The sequence below is a fragment of the Chlorocebus sabaeus genome, chromosome 10 (assembly GCF_047675955.1).
Source record: "Chlorocebus sabaeus isolate Y175 chromosome 10, mChlSab1.0.hap1, whole genome shotgun sequence".
Lineage (NCBI taxonomy): Eukaryota > Metazoa > Chordata > Mammalia > Primates > Cercopithecidae > Chlorocebus > Chlorocebus sabaeus.
In genome coordinates this window covers 20,907,094-20,929,421 of record NC_132913.1, presented here as the reverse complement: position 1 = coordinate 20,929,421, position 22,328 = coordinate 20,907,094, and the positions used below count along the sequence as shown (strand labels likewise).

General features: G+C 38.1%; 1 protein-coding gene and 1 pseudogene across 10 annotated transcripts in view; both read left to right on the top strand.

Moving 5' to 3' along the window:
- Positions 1 to 22,328, top strand: part of ZRANB3 (zinc finger RANBP2-type containing 3) — a 317,061-nt gene that overhangs the window by 181,422 nt on the left and 113,311 nt on the right. For all 10 annotated transcript variants that reach the window (XM_007964848.3, XM_007964840.3, XM_007964841.3 and 7 more), the window contains one exon: positions 396 to 481. In XM_007964848.3, coding sequence (XP_007963039.3) covers positions 396 to 481 — 86 coding nt within the window. The remainder of the gene's footprint in view (positions 1 to 395; positions 482 to 22,328) is intronic.
- Positions 10,115 to 12,067, top strand: LOC103216986 (DCN1-like protein 2 pseudogene; annotated as a pseudogene).

The following is a 22,328-nucleotide window of genomic DNA, read 5'->3' as shown; positions in this document are numbered from 1 at the left end:
GTTCTTGCGATAGTTTGCTGAGAATGCCATTCAGTTTTTAAATAGTGCATTATTATTATATTGTTTATATAAGGCTTTAAAACTAAATAAAAATAGACACGTGTACTTTAAAAGTGTCTGAGACATGTTTTATGGGACAAAATTCTAGTTGTGTAACAATATATATGATATGATCCTCTTTATGTGAATAAATGCATGCTTATATCAACATAGAAAAATGTGTATTTATACAACACATAACGATTACCCCTGATGAATAAAAGGGAGAGGACTTGAGAAAGAAAGAGTTGGATTTTCTTTTATACTTCCTACTATTTTGTTAAATGGTTTTATCATTGTAATAATAATTTACTTGAAAATATTACAACATATTATGAACACTTGTATTGTTATAGCTTTTCATGCAGATTGAAGCTCTCTTTCCACAAAAATTTGGAAGATGGACCGACTATGCAAAAAGATACTGTAATGCACGCATCAGGTAAGACAAACTATTTTCCATAAACTTTTTCCTTACATATTTACTGTGAACATTGCTTTATTAATCATTCTTTATTCCAGTGTTTTACAAATTTGTGGTAGCTATGAAATAATTGGTGGAATTTTTTTTTTTTTTTTTTTTTTGAGACAGAGTCTCGCTCTGTTGCCCAGGCTGGAGTGCAGTGGCCGGATCTCAGCTCACTGCAAGCTCCAGCTCCTGGGTTTACGCCATTCTCCTGCCTCAGCCTCCGGAGTAGCTGGGACTACAGGCGCCCGCCACCTTGCCTGGCTGGTTTTTTTTTGTGTTTTTTTAGTAGAGATGGGGTTTCACCGTGTTAGCCAGGATGGTCTCGATCTCCTGACCTCGTGATCCACCTGTCTCGGCCTCCCAAAGTGCTGGGATTACAGGCTTGAGCCACCACGCCCGGCAATTGGTGGATTATTATGTATAGGTGGATGAACTATATGTAAAATAAATAAAAGTAATAGATAATGGCAAAGTCTTCCTGTATTTTTATTTTTTACTTTCTACTTTTTATTTTTGAAATTGTTTATTTTTATTGGCTACATTTACATGTACATTATACAAAAGTAAAAAGTAAGTGTTTCTTCCACTCCTGTCTCTCAGCCAACCATTTCCCTTCGTGTGTAACCATTGTTGGCACTTTCTTTTGTATCCTTCTGAAGATACTCTTTGGGTGAGCAAGCATGTATAATACAAAACATGATTATATGTGTATAATATTACTTCATTGTATTTCAACATATATAGCACAATTTGTGTATTATTCTGCAGTTCGCTTTCTTCATCTAGTATGTATTGTAGATCTTTCCATATCAGTTACTCAAAGAGCTTTGATATTCATTTTATTTTATTTTATAGTATTTTTTTCAAACGGAGTCTCTCTCTGTTGCGCAGGCTGGATGGAGTGCAGTGGTATAATCTCGGCTCACTACAACCTCTGCTTCCGATGTTCAAGCAGTTCTCCTGCCTCAGCCTCCTGAGTAGCTGAGATTACAGGCATGCGCCACCATGCCCGGCTAATTTTTGTTATTTTTACTAGAGATGGGGTTTCACCATGTTGGCCAGGCTGGTCTTGAACTCCTGACCTCAGGTGATTCGCCTGCCTTGGCCTCCTGAAGTGCTGGGATTACAGGTGTGAGCCACCACTCCCAGCCTGATATTCATTTTAAATGCTGCATCTATTATACCATTTAGAATTTATTTATGCAGTCTACTCTTAGTGGACGTTTATAGTATATAGCTATGCATACAATGCAGCAGTGAATATCTTTGCACATGTTGAGAGGTAGTATTTTATAGTTCTGAAGAACATGGAAATTTAGAGCCAGACCACTGGTGTTTTATTTTCACATCTACTATTGTGGAATGCTTCATTTTAGAAAAGTAACTTTATCTCCTCATACCTCAGTTTCTTCAGCTCAAAAAAAATGGCAAAGTATTATGCCTGCCTTGGAGAGTTATTATGAGACTTATATTACCTAATATTTATAAAGTGCTTAAACAGTGACCATACGTAGGGAATACTCGATAGTTGTTAGCTATTTTCATATTTCATGCCATATACATAGGGGAAAAAATCTTAAGATAAAGTTATAGAAGTGAAATTGCTAGTTTAAAGGACATGTGCATTTTTATATTATTAGATTTTTCCAAATCATGCTCCATGGAAGATACAGCTTTTTATATTTCCACCAGCCCTATGCCAGATTGTTTCTTTTTCCAAACCTTTCAAACATAGTGAAATATAAATTATTTTATTCTTGGCCAATGTGAACTGATAGTAGCTTTAATACACATTTGTCCATTATGTCATTAAATGCATTTGAGCATTTTTTTTCACACATACGTGTTACTTGTACTTTTTTTCTGTCAGTTGTCTGTGTGTGCTGCTTGCCCTGTCTTCTAAATGTATTGGCTTTTTTCTTGATATGCTGAATATCTTTATATATTACAAAAATAATCTCTTTGTATGTGATACGAGTCTCTCATGGTTTTTTCCCAATGCATTTTTTTTTATATAATTCCTTTAAATAACACCACATGGTCATGGTTTTCTGATGCTTTTTAAAGAGCTCCAAAGTACAAAGATAAAATTCTTCTAAATTGTTTCTATGAAGTCAAACACTTAATACCAAAATCAGACAAGATAGCACAAAAATGAAAACGAGTCTACAAATGCAGAAATCCTCAATATTAATAGATTAATGAAATCCAGAAACTCATTAAAAACCTAATATATTGATTATATGCAAATGACTTTCACATTAGGAATTCAAGGAAAGTTGAATATTAAGAAACATATCAATATAATTCGCTATATTAATAATGACAAAGAGAAACCTCATCATCTCTATATGTGCTGGGAAGTCCTTAGGTAAAATATAGCATTTACCCTCCCTGTATTTTTGGGGTTTTTTTTTTGTTGTTTTTTTTTTTTTGAGACGGAGTCTCACTCTGTCGCCCAGGCTGGAGTGCAGTGGCACGATCATGGCTCACTGCAACCTCCGCCTCCTAGGTTCAAGCAATTCTCCTGCTTCAGCCTCCGAGTAGCTGGGACTACAGCCGTGCGCTAATTTTTTTTTGTTTGTTTTGTTTTGTTTTGTATGTTTAGTAGAGACAGGGTTTCACATATTGGCCAGGCTGGTCTCGAATTCCTGACCTCAGGTGATCCACCTGCCACAACCTCCCAAAGTGCTGGGATTACAGGCGTGAGCTACCACGCCCAGCCAACATTTACCCTTGATTACAGTTTTTAATAAATTTAGGGTATATATGTATAAGTGTGTCTTTACATATATATGTGTGTATATGTTTATGGGTGTCTTTCAATTCCAAAACAACTACCACATGAAACACTAAAATCAGGCACGTGCCACCACACCTGGCTAATTTTTGTATTTTTAGTAGAGATGGGGGTTTCACCATGTTGGCCAGGCTGGTCTTGAACTCCTGACCTCGTGATCTGCCCACTTCGGCCTCCCAAAGTGCTGGGATTATAGGCGTGAGCCACCACACCCAGCCAAGATTTTACTTTTTTCTGAATTTATTTGTAGATATAATATATTCAAATAAGAATATTCTCCTTGTAGATCTAGAAAATTGATTCCGAATATTATTTGAAAAAATAAATAAGCAACAATTGTCAAGAAAGTTATGAAAAACTAGAGTATTAAAAAAAGGGGGCCCAACACAGTGGCTCATGCCTGTGAGCCAGCACTTTGAGAGGCCGAGTCGGGTGGATCACCTGAGGTCAGGAGTTCAAGACCAGTTTGGCCAACATGGTGAAACCCCGTCTCTAATAAAAATACAAAAATTAACTGGGTGTGGTGGTGGGCACCTGTAATCCCAGCTACTCAGGAGGCTGAGGCAGGAGAATCGCTAGAACCCAGGAGGCGGAGGTTGTAGTGAGCCAAAATTGCACTGTTGCCCTCCAGCCTGGGTGACAAGAGCAAGACTGTCTTAAAGAAAAAAAGGGAAAGGGATTCTTTCCCCTCTTCTTTTGAAATTGTTTATTTTTATTGGCTAGATTTACATGTACATTATACAAAAGTAAAAAGTAAATGTTTCTTCCACTCTTGTCTCTCAGCCAACCATTTCCCTTCACATGTAACCAGTGTTGGCGCTTTCTTTTGTATCCTTCTTAAGGATAAATAAATTCCAGATGAGTGAAATATTTAAACATTATTAAATAAAACCCTAAATAAAACAGAGGACTTCTTTTATAACTTTGTTGTAGGGAAGTCATAAAAAGGAATATATTTGATTGTGTAAGAATTTCAAAGGTGTCACCCTTCTGGAAAATATATATAAAGTAAAAAGAAATTTCTAATTAAGGAAAAATTATTTATGTGTTGCAAATTAAAGAGAAGGCTAATTTCAATGACTGAGAAAAATGTGCAAAAAATGTAAACAAATAATTGATAGAAAAGGAAATACAAATAGGTTTTGACTGCATAAATCTAATTGATAAAAGAAATGTAAATTGAAACTATAGTAAGACAAATTTTTAACTATTATAGTTATAAAAATTATAAAGTTTAACAAAACAGTATATCAATGAGCATATGAAGAAAAAGGAACTGTCTTACATTGTTGAAAGGAATGTAAGGGCTATACCATCTATTTGGGGTTTTTTTTGAGACAGGGTCTTGCTTTGTCACTCAGGTTGGAGTGCAGTGGCACAGTCATGGCTCACTGCAGCCTCAGCTGACTTGGCTCAAGTGATCCACCTCAGCCTCCCTAGTAGCTGGGGCTACAGGGATCCACCATGTCTAGCTAATTCTTTGTATGTGTGTGTTTTGTTGTTGTTGTTGTTGTTGTTGTTTCTGAGACAGAGTCTTGCTCTGTCACCCAGGCTGGAGTGCAGTGGCATGATCTTGGCTCACTGCAACCTCTGCCTCCCGGGTTCAAGCGATTCTCCTGCCTCAGCCTCCCAAGTAGTCGGGATTACAGGCATGTGCCACCACACCCAGCTAATTTTTGTATTTTTAGTAGAGATGGGTTTCACCACATTGGTGAAGCTGGTCTCAAACTCCTGACCTCAGGTGATCTGCCCGCTTTGGCCTCCCAAAGTGCTGGGATTACAGGCGTGAGCCACCACACCTGGCAGTTTTTAAAAATTTTTTGTAGAGACGGGGTCTCACTGCATTGCCCAGGCTTGTCTGGAACTCTGAGCTCGAGTGATCCTCCCACCTCAGCACACTTAAGTGCTGGAATTACAGTCATGAGCCACCCTGCCTGACCTATACCATCTATTAATAGAAATTTCACTATAGCTACCAAACATTGAAAAGCCCATACACTTAACCTAGCAATTAAAATTTAAGTTTATCCTATACTTGTTCATATATACTATTATATGTAATTGTTCATGTATGTTCTTATACATGTGTGTTCACATATTTATTAAATATACAACATATAGATATACACATACACACATATGCACATATGCAAAATTTAAATTGCATGTTTAATAAATAATACATGATTGGATAACAACTAGTTATAGAGAACTTACTGTAAATTATTGTACATCCATACAATGGAATACTGTGTAATCTTGATGCAACTTATTTCTAAGATATAGTGTTGAAAGAAAAGGAAATTATAGAAAATTTTGTTATCTTTTGTATTTTTTAAAACATGTATGTGTAAAACACACACACTGATTTTCCCTAGATACCTTGAAATTGTCAACATGGTAACCTCTGATGCCCCTGACCCAACTGACAGTCTCTGAGACTTCTCTATAGAAGCCACTGGGGACTGTGGAGTCCACTTTGCATGCTGTTAGTTTAACTGTTCAGCATAATGTGATTACCCAGCTGGCTGGAGATTTATAACAAGAGACCACTTTGCAGTGGCATGTGATCAGTTTGATAGGGAATTTGACCTGCATTGTGTTCCTGAATGGAGTGAGTTACTAGCTAGAAGCTCTTTGAGGGCAGAACACTTGTTTTTTCCAGTATTCTATTCCCAGTGGCTAACATGGCACGTGGCACATGATATCCAATGTGTATTCAATTATTGAATACTAGATCTGGGTTTTTTTTTTTTTTTGTATGCTAGATCCATGTAACTTCTTGACATGAATAAGATTATTCATCTGCTAAATTCACAGATGTTGTCAAACTAATAGGGTTACTCAGATATAACTTAAAATTGCTCTGAAAATTGACATAGTATTAAAAAACACACAGCACAATCATCTTGGAGAAGGATTTCCTATACTTTAGATTTGGAGCTTCTGGAATAAAAGGGCTGAACTAAGTGATTTGGGTAATCTTTCCCAGCTTAAAGTTTGGTTTCTTCATATTGACTTCAAAAATCATGAGCAAAATAGGGAGTCTTCTTATAAGTGAAATACTAAGAGGAGTTTTTACATAACTGACACTGTTACATTTATTTTACTACTTCTGTATAAAAGAAAAAAATAGACAAACTAGTATAATTTGGCTACTTTCTATTAAGAATTTAAAGTTAATATAGTTTTGTGACTTGGACTGAGAGAGTTTTATGACGCAAAGTTCTTAGTTGTTTTTCTGGTAACTGGGGGCATAATTTTTGCTAACATCAGTTCTGATTAAACTGTAAATCCATTTAGATGCTAGTTTGACCAAAGTAATAACTCTTTAGTCTTTACCAAGTGTTTTTTTTTTTTAACAATGCATGGAAATGACTATAATGATTTTGCTACAGTGCCACAAATTAATATCCCTTCCCTCCACTTGGAAATCAACAGTAACAAATGTAGTAAACACTGTAAGTTGCCTACCCCGTCTTCCTTCCAAACAGATTCCTGATTTACTTCAGGTATATATACAAATCTATAGGACTCTGGGAAAGTTGACTTTGTATCCTTTATCGCTGGTGGATTCTGGTCATTCTAAGCCAGTTAGCACATAATATTCTTCAGACAACTGTTAGTGGTCTAGGGTTGGTCATGTGCCAAGCATGCTGAAGAAAGGCTTTATTTCAAGGATGGAGGACAAGATAAGCATCTTAAGCTGAATATGAACAAAGAAGCATGTTGTCCTACCTGCTGCTGGTAGCTGTCTTCTGACCATGTTGGGTATCGGGTTTAGATGAGGCAAGCTTTTTAATGGCACAGTGAAGAGGTGCAAGGAATCCAAGAGTTGACCAATCCAAGAGCCTTTCTGGACTCTGAATTCCTTTTATTCATATTATAAAACATTCCTTTTTTTATTAAGCGGTCTTGATTCAGAATTTCAGTTGCTTATAGCCAAAAACCATGGTTCCTGGTACATCATTTCTAAATATTCATTTTGTTCCTAACCTAGGTCTTTTTTTTTTTTTTTTTCATGGTGCTAGGTATTGTTGGGAAGCTCTTAATCGTAATTCTTGCAGACTATAAATGCCAAAAGTTTGCCGACATAAAACAAACATACTTATCTGTATTTATCTTCTAGAGTCTGGAACAACCTATGTGGTCAATAAGCATTTCTTTTTTCTGTTTCATGACTAGGACTTGTCATATGACAATAGAAAGAGACAGTACACCTGTCTCTTTCTTACTTAATGCCTACTCTGTTTCATTAAGAGATTAAAATTCATCTCTGTGAAATGCTTTATGATTGTGGAGGACATGTTCTGTTTTCTGGAGAAAGCCGTTTCAAGATTAATATCATGCTTCTCAAAAGGCATTTTCTTTCAGGTTCCATTTCAGAAGTTTTATGTTATTCCTTTACTTCTTTACCTTGAAAGCACTATGGTTCCATAGACTCTAATTCAGCTCAAGTCACTTCCTGGCATTTTAAGTTAGTCTGTGGAATGCTATATATTTTTCCATAATGTTTTGATTCTGTGAAGGTGTCATTTTCACACTATAATTTTGCAGAATGCAAATTTTGGTTAGTTATTCAGTTCTAGACCCATATTTTATATTTGAAATGTCATGACTGTATTCAAAATAAGTTAAGTGAAGCTTCAGCAAGGGGTTTGCTTTTATAAAGTGTATTAAATACCTAAGTAATGACAAACAGAAATGTACTACTGCAAATGTAGTTCAGGGATGAGAAGTCAGGGTATAGGTAACCAACTACCTGGTTTGACTTGAGACAGACAGCAGAAGTATTACTCAGGCAGAACATCTCTTATCCAAAATGCCTTACATCATTCACTTTACAGGGTTATATTTAGAGGAAGCTATAAATACAAATATGATTTGGAGAAGGCAACATATTCAGTTGTCAACCATTAGCACATTGTATGATCAATTGTTAAAACTAAAAGACTTTGGAGATTACCCAGTTCCCCTCTGTCATTTTGTAAGCACTTGGTAAGTTTAAATGGCTTACTCTATCTCACTTTCTTTTATGTTTTCTTTTTCCCCCTGGAAGTAATAAAGACTTAGGGAATGTCAACTTTAATACATATTCTTTTACATAGAAAAAGAGGACATATAGATAACCCAGCCAAGCATCCTGTTATCAGCAGCTGTCTTCAAAAAGTATGCTGTGGGAAGACATATTGGTCTTCCCTAATATTATATTTTTGTTTTTGTTGTTTTCTTTTGTTTGAGACAGAGTCTTGCTCTTTTGCCTGGGCTGGAGTGCAGTGGTGCAATCTCTGCTTGCTGCAACCTCCGCCTCCCGGGTTCAAGCAATTCTTCTGCCTCAGCCTCCCGAATAGCTGGGACTGCAGGCGTGCGCCACCACACCAGGCAATTTTTTGTATTTTTAGTGAAGACAGAGTTTCACCATGTTGGCCAAGCTGGTCTCGAACTCCGGACCTCAAGCCATCCGCCCACCTCAGCTTCCCAAAATGCTGGGATTTACAGGCATGAGCCACAGCGCCCAGCCTCTTCCAATGGTATGTGATTCATCAGTTTTTTTAGTCTTCTCTGTCATTGATATTTTGTACCAGTTCCACCTCTAAGGAGAATTCGTTGTCTAAATTTTTATGAGAGGAAAAATGCTGCATGATAATACAAATTAAAAGTATTTATAGCCATACCTAAAGATTGTTAATTAATGGGTCATTGTCAGCTTCCAGAAATGTCTCGAGGGAGAGCATCAGGATAAATAGCTAATGCATGCAGGGCTTGATACCTAGGTGATGGGTTGATAGGTACAGCAAACCACATGGCACTCATTTACCTGTGTAACAAACCTGTACACCTGCACATGTATCCTGGAACTTTAAATTAAATTAAATTAAATTAAATTAAATTTTATTTATTTATTTATTTATTTATTTTTGAGATGGAATCTTGCTCTGTCGCCCAGGCTGGAGTGCAGTGGTGCGATCTCAGCACACTACAACCTCCATCTCCCAGGTTCAAGTGATTCTCCTGCCTCAGCCTCCTGAGTAGCTGGGACTACAGGCGTGTGCCACCATGCCTGGCTAAATTTTTGTATTTTTAGTAGAGACAGGGTTTTACATGTTAGCCACGATGGTCTCAATCTCCTGACCTCGTGATCCACCTGCCTCGGCCTCCCGAAGTGTTAGGATTATAGGTGTGAGCCACGCGCCTGGCCTAAGTTAAATTAAATTTTTTAAAAAATGTCTCTTATGGAATTGTGCTGTCCCTCCGTTGTCCTCAGCATTGTTGCATTTAATGTTCTCACCCATGACTAAATAGAGGTTGTGTCTATTCCATTTGCAAATGGTTCAAATCTGAGAGAAATAGTTAATATAGTGGATGGCAGAGATATGTTTGAAAAACAATTAGATAAATATTAATAGAATATGTATTCTGCATTGAGATTTAGAAAGTCAGCTTTGTGTGGAAGGGATTTGAGAAACCCTCACCTATTTATCAATAGTTCAGTTCTAAAAGATTTGTAGTTTTGAATAACCTTAGGCTAAATTGGAGTAAGGGATGGTTCTACTTCATTCATTGATTAGACTGCATCTAGAGTACAGTTTAATTTTGAATTTATCCACTCATTCTGAAAGTATTTTAGGATGCCTCTTATATGCTAAGCCATGTGGTAGCCATCAGATATGCATTAGGGAACAAGACACACATAGTCCAGCCTTCACTTGAGTTTTCAAGTCAAATACTAATCTAGTTGAATATTCTAGAACTAAAAGAAGAGAGTTTCAAGACAGTGATGGAGTTAGGTAGGGATAATATACAGAGTCTTGTTCTTCATAATGGCAATAAGAAGGCATTGCAGGGCAGGGGCGGCGCTGAGCATGCCGGGAGTGGTAGTCCCCGCGGCCGGCTCCCGCCAGTGCCCCGGAGCCCAGGGCCGCCGCGGTCCGAGGACGAGGGCGGAGCGGCCGCCGCGCCTGCGCAGAAGGCCGGGGCCGGCGAGACGCCGGCGGCGCGGGGGAGATGATCCACAAGATGAAAACAAAATTGGAATCGATGGGATTCAACAGTTTTGTGATGATCTGAGCCTAGATCCTGCCAGTATCAGTGTGTTGGTCATAGCGTGGAAGTTCAGGGCAGCAACTCAATGTGAATTTAGCAGAAAGGAATTTCTAGATGGCATGACAGAACTCGGGTGTGACAGCATGGAGAAGCTAAAGGCTCTTCTGCCAAGACTAGAGCAGGAGCTGAAGGACACAGCCAAATTTAAAGATTTTTATCAGTTTACTTTCACTTTCGCTAAGAATCCAGGGCAGAAAGGTTTAGACTTAGAAATGGCTGTTGCGTATTGGAAGTTAGTGTTATCTGGAAGGTTTAAGTTTCTAGATCTCTGGAACACGTTCTTACTGGAACATCACAAAAGATCAATTCCAAGGGACACCTGGAACCTCCTGCTGGACTTTGGAAACATGATTGCAGATGATATGTCTAACTACGATGAAGAAGGAGCTTGGCCTGTTCTTATAGATGATTTTGTAGAATATGCACGGCCGGTAGTCACAGGTGGAAAACGCAGCCTTTTCTAGGCAGCAAGTTAAGCAGGAGTAAGATGATGAAATGATTTGTATCCTGCAAGGAGATTTCGGTCAGTTCCTGGGTGCGTTGTCACTGATTCCAGAGTTCCTGGGTGCATTGTCACTGATTCCAGAAGTCATTCTTGACCCGCTGACCCGCCATGGAACCAGAGGAGCCATCCCATTCTGCCGGAGGACAGCAGCGGCTGCTTTGTGGACACCGCAGGAAGTTCCCCAGGACATGGCTGCTTTGGGATGTTTGGAGATTTGTCATCATAGCTGTTGCGTTAGGAGATTTCTGCATGATTTTTTAGTATTTACAAAACACTAAGGTAGAGCCGTGGCGCCGCCTGTGGGACCGCAGAGCATGCTGCGTTGCTCACGCCATCAGGCGAACCAGCGGCCAGCCGAACGCCGCCGAATGATGTTGCAGTGGCACTGGAAGCACGGCATGTGTCCTCTGCAGGATGCTGCGTTTTTATATAAGTCAAAGCTGTTAAGAATGTGCCCTAAAGGAGATGATCTTGTCATAGAGTCTAATGTTTTTTAAAATTGGTGCCAGGAATTCAAGATTTATATTTTTTGAATTATCAAATATCTAGATTTACCAGCTCTATTTTTGTTTCCATTTTCTCTAGACATACATCTGAAAATCATTTTATGGTTCTCAGTCCCCATGTAGCTTTGCACAGCAACGGCACACATGGCACAATTCCAGCAGAGTTTATCTCACACCATTTATACATCAGTGGACCCCTCTTACTTAAATGTTACCTGACCTGAGAAACTTCATAAAGTGTGTTTTTAAAAAATATGTTTTAGTTATATTTTAAAAGACATTTTTCCATGAAAAACATTTATTTCATGAGTGATGAATTGTAGATTTTAAAATCGAGGCCAGGCACGGTGACTCACGCCTGTAGTCCCAGCACGTTGGGAGGCCGAGGCAGGTGGATCGCCTGATGTCAGGAGTTCGAGACCAGCCTGGCCAACGTGGTGAAACCCCGTCTCTACTAAAAATACAAAAATTAGCCGGGCGTAGTGGCGCATGCCTGTGATCTGGGCTACTCGGGAGGCTGAGGCAGGAGAATCGCTTGAACCCAGGAGACGGAGGTTACGGTGAGTCGAGATTGCACCACTGCACTCCATCCTGGATGACAGAGTGAGATTCTGTCTCAGTAAATTAAAAAATAAATCAATACAGTAAAAAAAAAAAAAAAAAAAAAAAAAAGAAGGCATTGCAGGGTATTTTGGTTTTTAATTATCAGTATTATAGGTTCTTAAATTGCAGTAAAATATGCATAACAAAATTTATCATTTAGTGTTTTTAAATGTACAGTTCAGTAGATACGGTTGCCTATATATATATGTTTTAGGTTTTTTAACTGCAGTAAAATATGTACAACAAAATTTACCATTTAAACATTTTTAAATGTACAATTCAGTGACCTTCAGTACATTCTAATGTGTTTCACTACATTCTGTTGTTGTGCAACCATTACCACGCTATATCATCAGAACTTTTTCATCATTCCAAATTGAAACTCTGTACCCATTAAATAATTGTCCCCATTTCCCCTTCCCCAGTCCCTATAATGTGAAACTTAAAGCATGAAACATACATCATTAGATTTACAAATTTGATTTATTATCTAAGATATTTCACATGGTTCAAAATTCTAAACCTATAAAAGAGTATACACATTGAAAAACCCCTCTTACCTAAATTCTTCTCCCTATAGGCAACTGTATATGGTTTTAATCTTTTCTCAGAAACTGTGTGCATATTCAAGTAAATTCATACGTTTTAAAAAGATTGTAATGTAAGCATAAACATTGTTTTGTACTTTCCCCTTTTGTCTTTTTTTCGTATACATAAATAACTTCCTCCCTTTTATGGTTGCATGTCATTATATCATTGGAAATATACTGTACTTTTGGGGATGGCAGGAAGTTGTGAGTTTGCATTGTACGGTTTATATTTTCTCTGTGGAATGGGAAGGACAATCATATGTTCAGTGAAATGGAAAAATAGAGGGTTAAAGGTTTCATGAAAGTTGATGTGGTCTGAAATTTTGCCAAATGAGAATGAGATTAGTGTGGTAGGATTGTTAACAGCTCTAGTAACCATTTGAGATCAGCAACTCCAGATTTGTAATGGAACCAGTTCTCTAAGGTACAATTTCTCCAGCCACACCCAGCAGCCTGGATACAGGCCTAGAAAAGGCTTCAGGCCTTTTTGATCCTGAAGTTGGATCCATTCAAGATTGGATTTTTTCAACAGCTTATGATGCATGGACTGTGAGACAAGGGAACTTAATTTGTATTAATAAGAACAAAGGTAATGTATGAACTCTGAAATCAAAAGGGCTGAGGAAAGATGTGAAGACAGAAAAAATATAATGGATTTGGAAATGAGAGGAGTCAGTTGACTGAAAGGTATTGATGCGATAGTAAAGACCATAGTGAGTATAAATGAACAAGCACCTTCGAAGAATGGGGTAAGTAGAGAGTGGAATGTCTGAATTTACCAGGTAGAATGGTTTCTTAGGACCTGGTTATAACCATAGGGATAGTTGGAGTAGATTTTAGAAGGTCCGGCCGGGCGCGGTGGCTCACGCCTGTAATCCCAGCACTTTGGGAGGCCGCAACGGGCAGATCACAAGGTCGGGAGATTGAGACCATCCTTGCTAACACAGTGAAACCCCATCTCTACTAAAAATACGAAAAAATTAGCCGGGCATGGTGGCGGTCGCCTGTAGTGCCAGCTACTCTGGAGGCTGAATCAGGAGAATGGTGTGAACCCGGGAAGCGGAGCTTGCAGTGAGCCGAGATTGCACCACTGCACTCCAGCCTGGGCAACAGAGTGAGACTCCGTCTCTCAAAAAAAAAAAAAGATTTTAGAAGGTCATTGAAGACAATAAGTGTGAGGAACTAAGAGGGAACTAGGAGCCATATTTTAAGCATTTTAACAAATGAAAACATATCTGGGAAAGGGTGACCAGAATAATGAGAGGAATCTCATATTCAGTTCTACAAATGTCTAATGTTATTGATTGCCTACTATATTTAAGATATTATTTCAGAGCTGCCAGCAATACAAAGATGAATAAGACATAGTACTTGATCTTATGAAGCCTATAGGAATTTGAAAGCAAGAAGCCCTAAGGGGAATAGGTTTTTAAATATTTAAAGATCTGTCATGTTTTAAAAGAATTAGACTTCTGTCTTTGTGGCCTCAGAGAGCAAAACTAGTATCAAGCAGTGGAACTTAATCCTGATGTAGATTTTGGCTTAATATGAGTAAGAACTTTTAAAATATATATACTTACATATGTAGCACTATAACAATAAAAATAGAAAGGGAAAATACCATAATTCTGCTATACTAACAAGTAAACTGTTTTCATTTTTTATTTCTACTCTTGTCTATATATCTAATAATTATTACATAGTTTTATCTATCTTACATGTAATGAATGCTATCATCTGCTAATTTTCTCTTAGCAATGCCTTGTCCCATACGTTAACATTGTCTTTATAAGTTGTTTGATTTTCTTTACTTTTATTAATTTAAAGATAGTTTATTGCATTTGGGAAAGTTATCAATACTTATTTTAACAAACCACACATAGAAAAAACATTTTTTTAAAAAAGTAAAAGTCTCCTAGTCTCTGATAAAACAGACTTTAAACCAACAAAGATCAAAAGAGACAAAGAAGGCCATTACTATAATGGTAAAGGGATCCATTCAACAAAAAGAGCTAACTGTCCTGAATATATATGCACCCCATACAGGAGCACCCAGATTCATAAAGCAAGTCCTTAGAGACCTACAAAGAGACCTAGACTCCCACACAATAGTAATGGGAGACTTTAACACCACACTGTCAATATTAGACAGATCAACGGGACAGAAGGTTAACAAGGATATCCAGGACTTGAGCACAGCTCTGCACCAAGCAGACCTAATAGACATCTACAGAATTCTCCACCCCAAATCCACAGAATATACATTCTTCTTAGCACCACATCACATTTACTCTAAAATTGACTACATGATTGGAAGTAAAGCACTCCTCAGCAAATGTAAAAGAACAGAAATTACAACAAACTCTCAGACCACAGTGTGATCAAATTAGAACTCAGGATTAAGAAACTCACTTAAAACTGCACAACTACATGGAAACTGGATAATCTGCTCCTGAATGACTACTGGGTAAATAACAAAATGAAGGCAGAAATAAAGATGTTCTTTGAAACCAATGAGAACAACGACACAACATACCAGAATCTCTGGGACACATTTAAAGCAGTATGTAGAAGGAAATTCATAGCACTAAATGCCCATAAGAGAAAGCAGGAAAGATCTAAAATCGATACCCTAACATCACAGTTAAAAGAACTAGAGAAGCAAGAGCAAACAAATTCAAAAGCTAGCAGAAGGCAAGAAATAACTAAGATCAGAGCAGAACTGAAGGAGATAGAGACACAAAAAAATAAAATCATTGATTCAAAAAAAATCAGTGAATCCAAGAGCTGGTTTTTTGAAAAAATCAACAAAATTGATAGACTGCTAGCAAGACTAATAAAGAGGAAAAGAGAGAAGAATCAAATAGATGCAATAAAAAATGATAAAAGGGATATCACCACTGATCCACAGAAATACAAACTTCCATCAGAGAATACTATAAACACCTCTATGCAAATAAACTAGAAAATCTAGAAGAAATGGATAAATTCCTGGACGCATACACCCTCCCAAGATTACACCATGAAGAAGTTGAATCTCTGAATAGACCAATAACAGGCTCTGAAATTGAGGCAATAATACCTACCAGCCCAAAAAAGTCCAGGACCAGACAGATTCACAGCCAAATTCTACCAGAGGTACAAAGAGGAGCTGGTGCCACTCCTTCTGAAACTATTCCAAACAACAGAAAAAGAGGGAATCCTCCCTAACTCATTTTATGAGGCCAGCCTCATCCTGATACCAAAGCCTGGCAGAGACACGACAGAAAAAGAGAATTTTAGACTAATATCCCTGATGAACATCGATGCGAAAATCATCAGTAAAATAGGGGCAAACCGAATCCAGCAGCACATGAAAGAGTTTATCCACCACAGTCAAGTCACCTTCATCCCTGGGATGCAAGGCTGGTTCAACATACGCAAATGAGTAAACATAATCCATCACATAAACGGAACCAACAACAAAAGCCACATGACTATCTCAATAGATGCAAAAAAGGCCTTCAACAAAATTCAACAGCCCTTCATGCCAAAAACTCTGAGTAAACTAGGTATTTATGGAACGCATCTCAAAATAATAAGAGCTATTTATGATAAACCACAGCCAATATCATACTGAATGGCCTAAACCTGGAAGCATTCCCTTTGAAAACCAGCACAAGATGAGGATGCACTCTCTGACCACTCCTATTCAACATAGTGTTGGAATTTCTGGCCAGGGCAATCAGGCAAGAGAAAGAAATAAAGGGTATTCAATTAGGAAAAGAGGAAGTCAAATTGTCACTGTTTGCAGATGACATGATTATATATTTAGAAAACCCCATCGTCTCAGCCCAAAATTCCTTAAGCTGATAAGCAATTTCAGCAAAGTCTCAGGATACAAAATCAATGTGCAAAAATCACAAGCATTCCTATAAACCATTAACAGAAAGCCAAATCATGAGTGAACTACCATTCATCATTGTTACAAAGGGAATAAAATACCTAGGAATCCAACTTACAAGGGATGTGAAGGACCTCTTCAAGGAGAACTACAAACCACTGCTCAATGAAATAAAAGAGGACACAAACAAATGGAAGAACATTCTATGCTCATGGATAGGAAGAATCAATATCGTAAAAATGGCCATACTGCCCAAGGTGATTCAGTGCCATCCCCATCAAGCTACCAATGACTTTCTTCACAGAATTGGAAAAAAAACTACTTTAAAGTTCATATGGAACCAAAAAAGAGCCCACATTGCCAAGACAATCCTAAGCCAAAAGAACAAAGCTGGAGGCATCGTGCTACCTGACCTCAAACTATACTACAGGGCTACAATAACCAAAAAAGCATGGTACCAAAACAGAGATATAGACCAATGGAACAGAACAGAGCCCTCAGAAATAATACCACACATCTACAGCCATCTGATCTTTGACAAACCTGAGAAAAACAAGAAATGGGGAAAGGATTAACTGTTTAATAAGTGGTGCTGAGAAAGCTCGCTAGCCATATGTAGAAAGCTGAAACTGGATCCCTTCCTTACACCTTATACAAAAAATGATTCAAGATGGATTAAAGACTTAAATGTTAGACCTAAAACCATAAAAACCCTAGAAGAAAACCTAGGCAATACCATTCAGGACATAGGCATGGGCAAGGGCCTCATGACTAAAACACCCAAAGCAATGGCAACAAAAGCCAAAATAGACAAGTGGGATCTAATTAAACTAAAGGGCTTCTGTACAGCAAAAGAAACTATCATCAAAGTAAACAGGCACCCTACAAAGTGGGAGAAAATTTTTGCAATCTACCCATCTGAAAAAGGGCTAATATTCAGAATCTGCAAAGAACTTAAACAAATTTATAAGAAAAAATCAACCTCATCCAAAAGTGGGCAAAGGATATGAACAGACAGTTCTCAAAAGAGGACATTTATTCAGCCAACAGACACATGAAAAAATGCTCATCATCACTGGCCATCAGAGAAATGCAAATCAAAACCACTGTGAGATACTATCTCACGCCAGTTAGAATGGTGATCATTAAAAGTCAGGAAACAACACATGCTGGATAGGATGTGGAGAAATAGGAACACTTTTACACTGTTGCTGGGAGTATAAACTAGTTCAACCATTGTGGAAGACAGTGTAGGATCTAGAACTAGAAATGCCATTTGACCCAGCCATCCCATTACAGGGTATATACCCAAAGGATTATAAACCATGCTGCTATAAAGACACATGCACATGTATGTTTATTGTGGCACTATTCACAATAGCAAAGACTTGGAACCAACCCAAATGTCCATCAATGATAGACTGGGTTAAGAAAATGTGACACATATACACCGTGGAATGCTATGCAGCCATAAAAAAGGATGAGTTCATGTCCTTTGCAGGGACATGGATGAAACTGGAAACCATCATTCTCAGCAAACTATCGCAAGGACAGAAAACCAAACACTGCATGTTCTCACTCCTAGGTGGGAATTGAACAGTGAGAATGCTTGGACACAGGGCAGGGAACATCACACATGGAGGCCTGTTGAGGGATGGGGGTCTGAGGGGTGCAGATAGCATTAGGAGAAATACCTAATGTAAATGATGAGTTGATGGGTGCAGCAAACCAACGTGGCACATGTATACCTATGTAACAAACCTGCACGTTGTGCACATGTATCCTAGAACTTAAAGTATAATAAAGAAAGATCAGTTTTAGTTAAAAAAAAAAAAAAAAGTAAAAGTCAACTGTTGTGCTTTCATAACTTTCCCTCTAGATAGCTTCTCTACTTAAGTACATAAAGAAGGATGAATTGATAGATAAGCAATGTTATATAAATAGGATCATATTGTACACACTTTTCTGTAAAATGCCTTTTTCACTTAATACTGTTTTAGGACATTTTTTTATACCAGTAACTAAAATACATAATTTTTATTGACTATATGATTATATTTTATATATAAGATACTATACCATGTGCTTTAGATGTATTATCTTTAATTCCTTCAACAGTTCTACAAGATAGATGATAGTAGGTCCATTTTATAAATGAGGAAGCTGTGTTTGGAAAGGTTAAGTAACTTGTCAAGTCACGTAACTAAAAAGTGAAAGAGCAAGAGTGTAAACACCCTTTAACACCCCTTTTCTCCCATTCTCCTTGCAATATTTGAATTATTTGGTAATTCAGTGGCTGTGTTTGTATTATTGACTAAGTATATTAAATTAATGGACTAAATAAATTAATATTGTTCGCTACTAAATCAAGCAGTTGACTGTTCCTTTCTTGGTCAACTTTTTGTTTACCTTGTAATTTACTTTTTCCCATCTGTTTGGTTTTCTATACAGCTACTGCTGCTTTTTCACTGAAAGACTCCAACCAATCTGTCAATTTCCAACATGTCTTATAAGCACATAAAATAATCTTTTTTCTTTTTCCTGGAGATTTTCCTCCCACAGCCTTCTGTTATGCTCCAGTCTAAACCAGTTTTTCTTTAGGCATGGCACAAAGCTGTCACCCTGAATTTCCTTGGGCCATTCTGCTCTGTTGGATCCTCACATTCCTGGATTTCATGACTTTTATTTCTTAGTTTATTCCCTGATGTTTTAAATATTTTATTATGGAAACAATTAACATATAGAAAAGTACATCCTGTAGTATAATGAACCCCGCATGTACTCATCACCCAGCTTCAACAATTATTATCTCACGACCAGTTTTGTTTTCGCTGTGCTCCCATGTACCTCCTCTACCCCATATTCTTTTGAAGGAAATCCTAGAGATTGTATTTTTTCTATAAAATGTTTCACTATATATCTCTAAAGAGTAAGGAAGGACTGTTCTCTTTTTTGAGATGGAGTCTTGCTCTGTCGCCACGTCGGAGTGCAGTGGCACAGTCTCTTCTCACTGCCACTGCTGCCTCCTGGGTTCAAGTGATTCCCCTGCCTCAGCCTCCCGAGTAGCTGGGACTACAGGTGTGCGCCACCAGGCCTGGCTAATTTTTTGTATTTTAGTAGAGACAGAGTTTCACCGTGTTGGCCAGGATAGTCTCAATCTCCTGACCTCATGATCTGCCCGCCTTAGCCTCCCAAAGTGCTGGGATTACAGGCATAAGCCAACACGCCCGGCCAGGACTGTTCTTAAAAATAATTATGCACGGCTTAATATGTAAGTCATGGGTTAATAGGTGCAGCAAACCACCATGGCACACGTTTACCCTGTGTAACAAACCTGCACATTCTGCACAGTATCCTAGAACTTAAAGTAAAATTTTAAAAAAAACTATAAATATTAGTCCCCATTTAAAAAGTAATTAATTATAATACCATTATTATACCTTAAAAATTAAAATTAATTGCATTACATCCCTTGATTGCATTAAAAATGCAGCAAATGCTCGGGTGTTGGATGCACCAAAATCTCACAAATCACCACTGAAGTACTTATTCATGTAACCAAATACCACCTGTATCCCAGTAACCTATGGAAAAGCACAAGCATGCACACACACATAAAACATATTTAATTTTACATAATTAAAATGCACTTTTTATGTTACAAAAAATGCAGTAAAGGTTGAAATTTTCAGTTGTTTTGTGAATATATAATTTTACTATTTTGTGGGGTTCTTTTTAGTTTTTTCCCTGTAGTTTGTATAGATCAGTACCCAAATAAGGCTCACATATAGCAAATGATAGATGTTACTGAAGTCTTGGGTTTCTCTTTTATTTCCTTATTTATTTATTTTTCCATTGTGGAAGAATCTAAATTGTTTTTGTAATCTAGATTCTGCTGCCTGCATCCTCATGGTGTTGTTTAACATGTTGCTTTTTCCTCTGTATTTCCATATTCGTATTTAGATCTAGAAACTTCTAATATTTGGAGACAATTCTCCTTTGTAGTGATGTTTTCTTCTGTTAGGAGATATCTAAAGCCTCTCTTTTTATGATGTTAGCAGCTGTCAGTGTTCAGTACATTATTTATTAAGTCATTGGACATTGCAGAATGGTGATATTCTAACACACTTTCTTCATTTGATAATTGGCATGCCTCATGGCCGGGTGCTGTGGCTCTTGCCTGTAATCCCAGCACTTTTAGAGGCCGAGGTGGGTGAATCACGAGGTCAGGAGATTGAGACCATCCTGGCTAACATGGTGAAACCCCGTCTTTACTAAAAATACAAAAACAAAATTAGCTGGGCATGGTGGCGGGTGCCTATAGTCCCAGCTACTTGGGAGGCTGAGGCAGGAGAATGGCGTGAACCCGGGAGGCGGAGCTTGCAGTGAGCGGAGATCACGCCACTGCACTCCAGCCTGAGGACTCCATCTCAAAAAAAAAAAAAAAAAGTTGGCATGCCTCTGTAAAAGAAAACCTCCTCATCATTTATTATTTGGACATTCGCTGGTTCAGTTTGTTTAAGAAAGGCAGGATAGGGCCGGGCGCCGTGGCTCATGCCTGTAATCCCAGCACTTTGGGAAGCCGAGGTGGGCGGATCAGGAGGTCAGGAGATCAAGACCATCCTGGCGAACACGGTGAAACCCCGTCTCTACTAAAAATACAAAAAAATTAGCTGGGCGTGGTGGTGGGCGCCTGTAGTCCCAGCTTCTAGGGAGGCTGAGGCAGGAGAATGGCGTGAACCCGGGAGGCGGCGGAGCTTGCAGTGAGCCGAGATCGCTCCACTGCACTCCAGCCTGGGTGACAGAGCAAGCCTCCGTCTCAAAAAAAAAAAAAAAAGGCAGGATAAATTTTTTCCTTCTCATTTATTAATTTTCAATGTAATAAGTTGTTTCGTCAGCAACTTACAGTGGTGTCCAGTGCTCTTTATTTTCAAAGTTGGCAAGTTTAAGTCCTTCAACTTTGTTCTTTTTCAAGGTTGTTTTGGCTGTTCTTTCACTTGCATTTTTATATAAATTTCTGTATCAGCTTGTCAATTTCAGCAAAGAAGTCAGCTGGAATTTTGATAGAAATTGCTTTGAATCTGTAGATTAACTTGGGGAGTTTGGCATCTTTATAATAGTAAGTTTTCAAATTCATGAACAGTAATTAATGTCTTTCCATTTATTTAATTTAAAAAGAAATCCTACACTGTTGTGTAGCTTTCAGTGTATAAGTCTTACATTTTAAAAATCAGGTTGAGGGCCGGACGCAGTGGCTCACGCCTATAATGCCAGCACTTTGGGAGGCCAAGGTGGGCGGATCATCTGAGATCAGGAGTTCAAGACCAGCCTGGCCAACATGGCAAAACCCATGTCTCTACTTAAAATATAAAAATTAGCTGGGTGTGGTGGTGCATGCCTGTAATCTCAGCTGCTCAGGAGGCTGAGACAGGAGAATTGCTTGGACCCCGGAGGCAGAGGTTGCAGTGAACTGAGAACACACCACTGCACTCCAGTCTAGGTGACAAAGCAAGACTCCATCTCAAAAAAAAAAAAAAAGAAAAGAAAAGAAATAATCAAGGTGAGGAAAGACCCTTTCTAATTCTAGTTTACTGAGTATTTGTGGGTTTTTATTTTTAACTCATTTTTTTAAATCAATTTTATTTATAATCCTTATTGATCATCAAATTGTCCCTCCTTTGACAAATGGGACCATCTCCAATTACTTTGTAATTTACATTCTACTCTTTTCATGATGATACCTTTATTCCACTTTCAGAGCACTTTGATAGTTCAGTATTTAGTGAGCAAGTTTGTGTTCTGTTTATCTGGGCTGTTCTTTGTCAATTC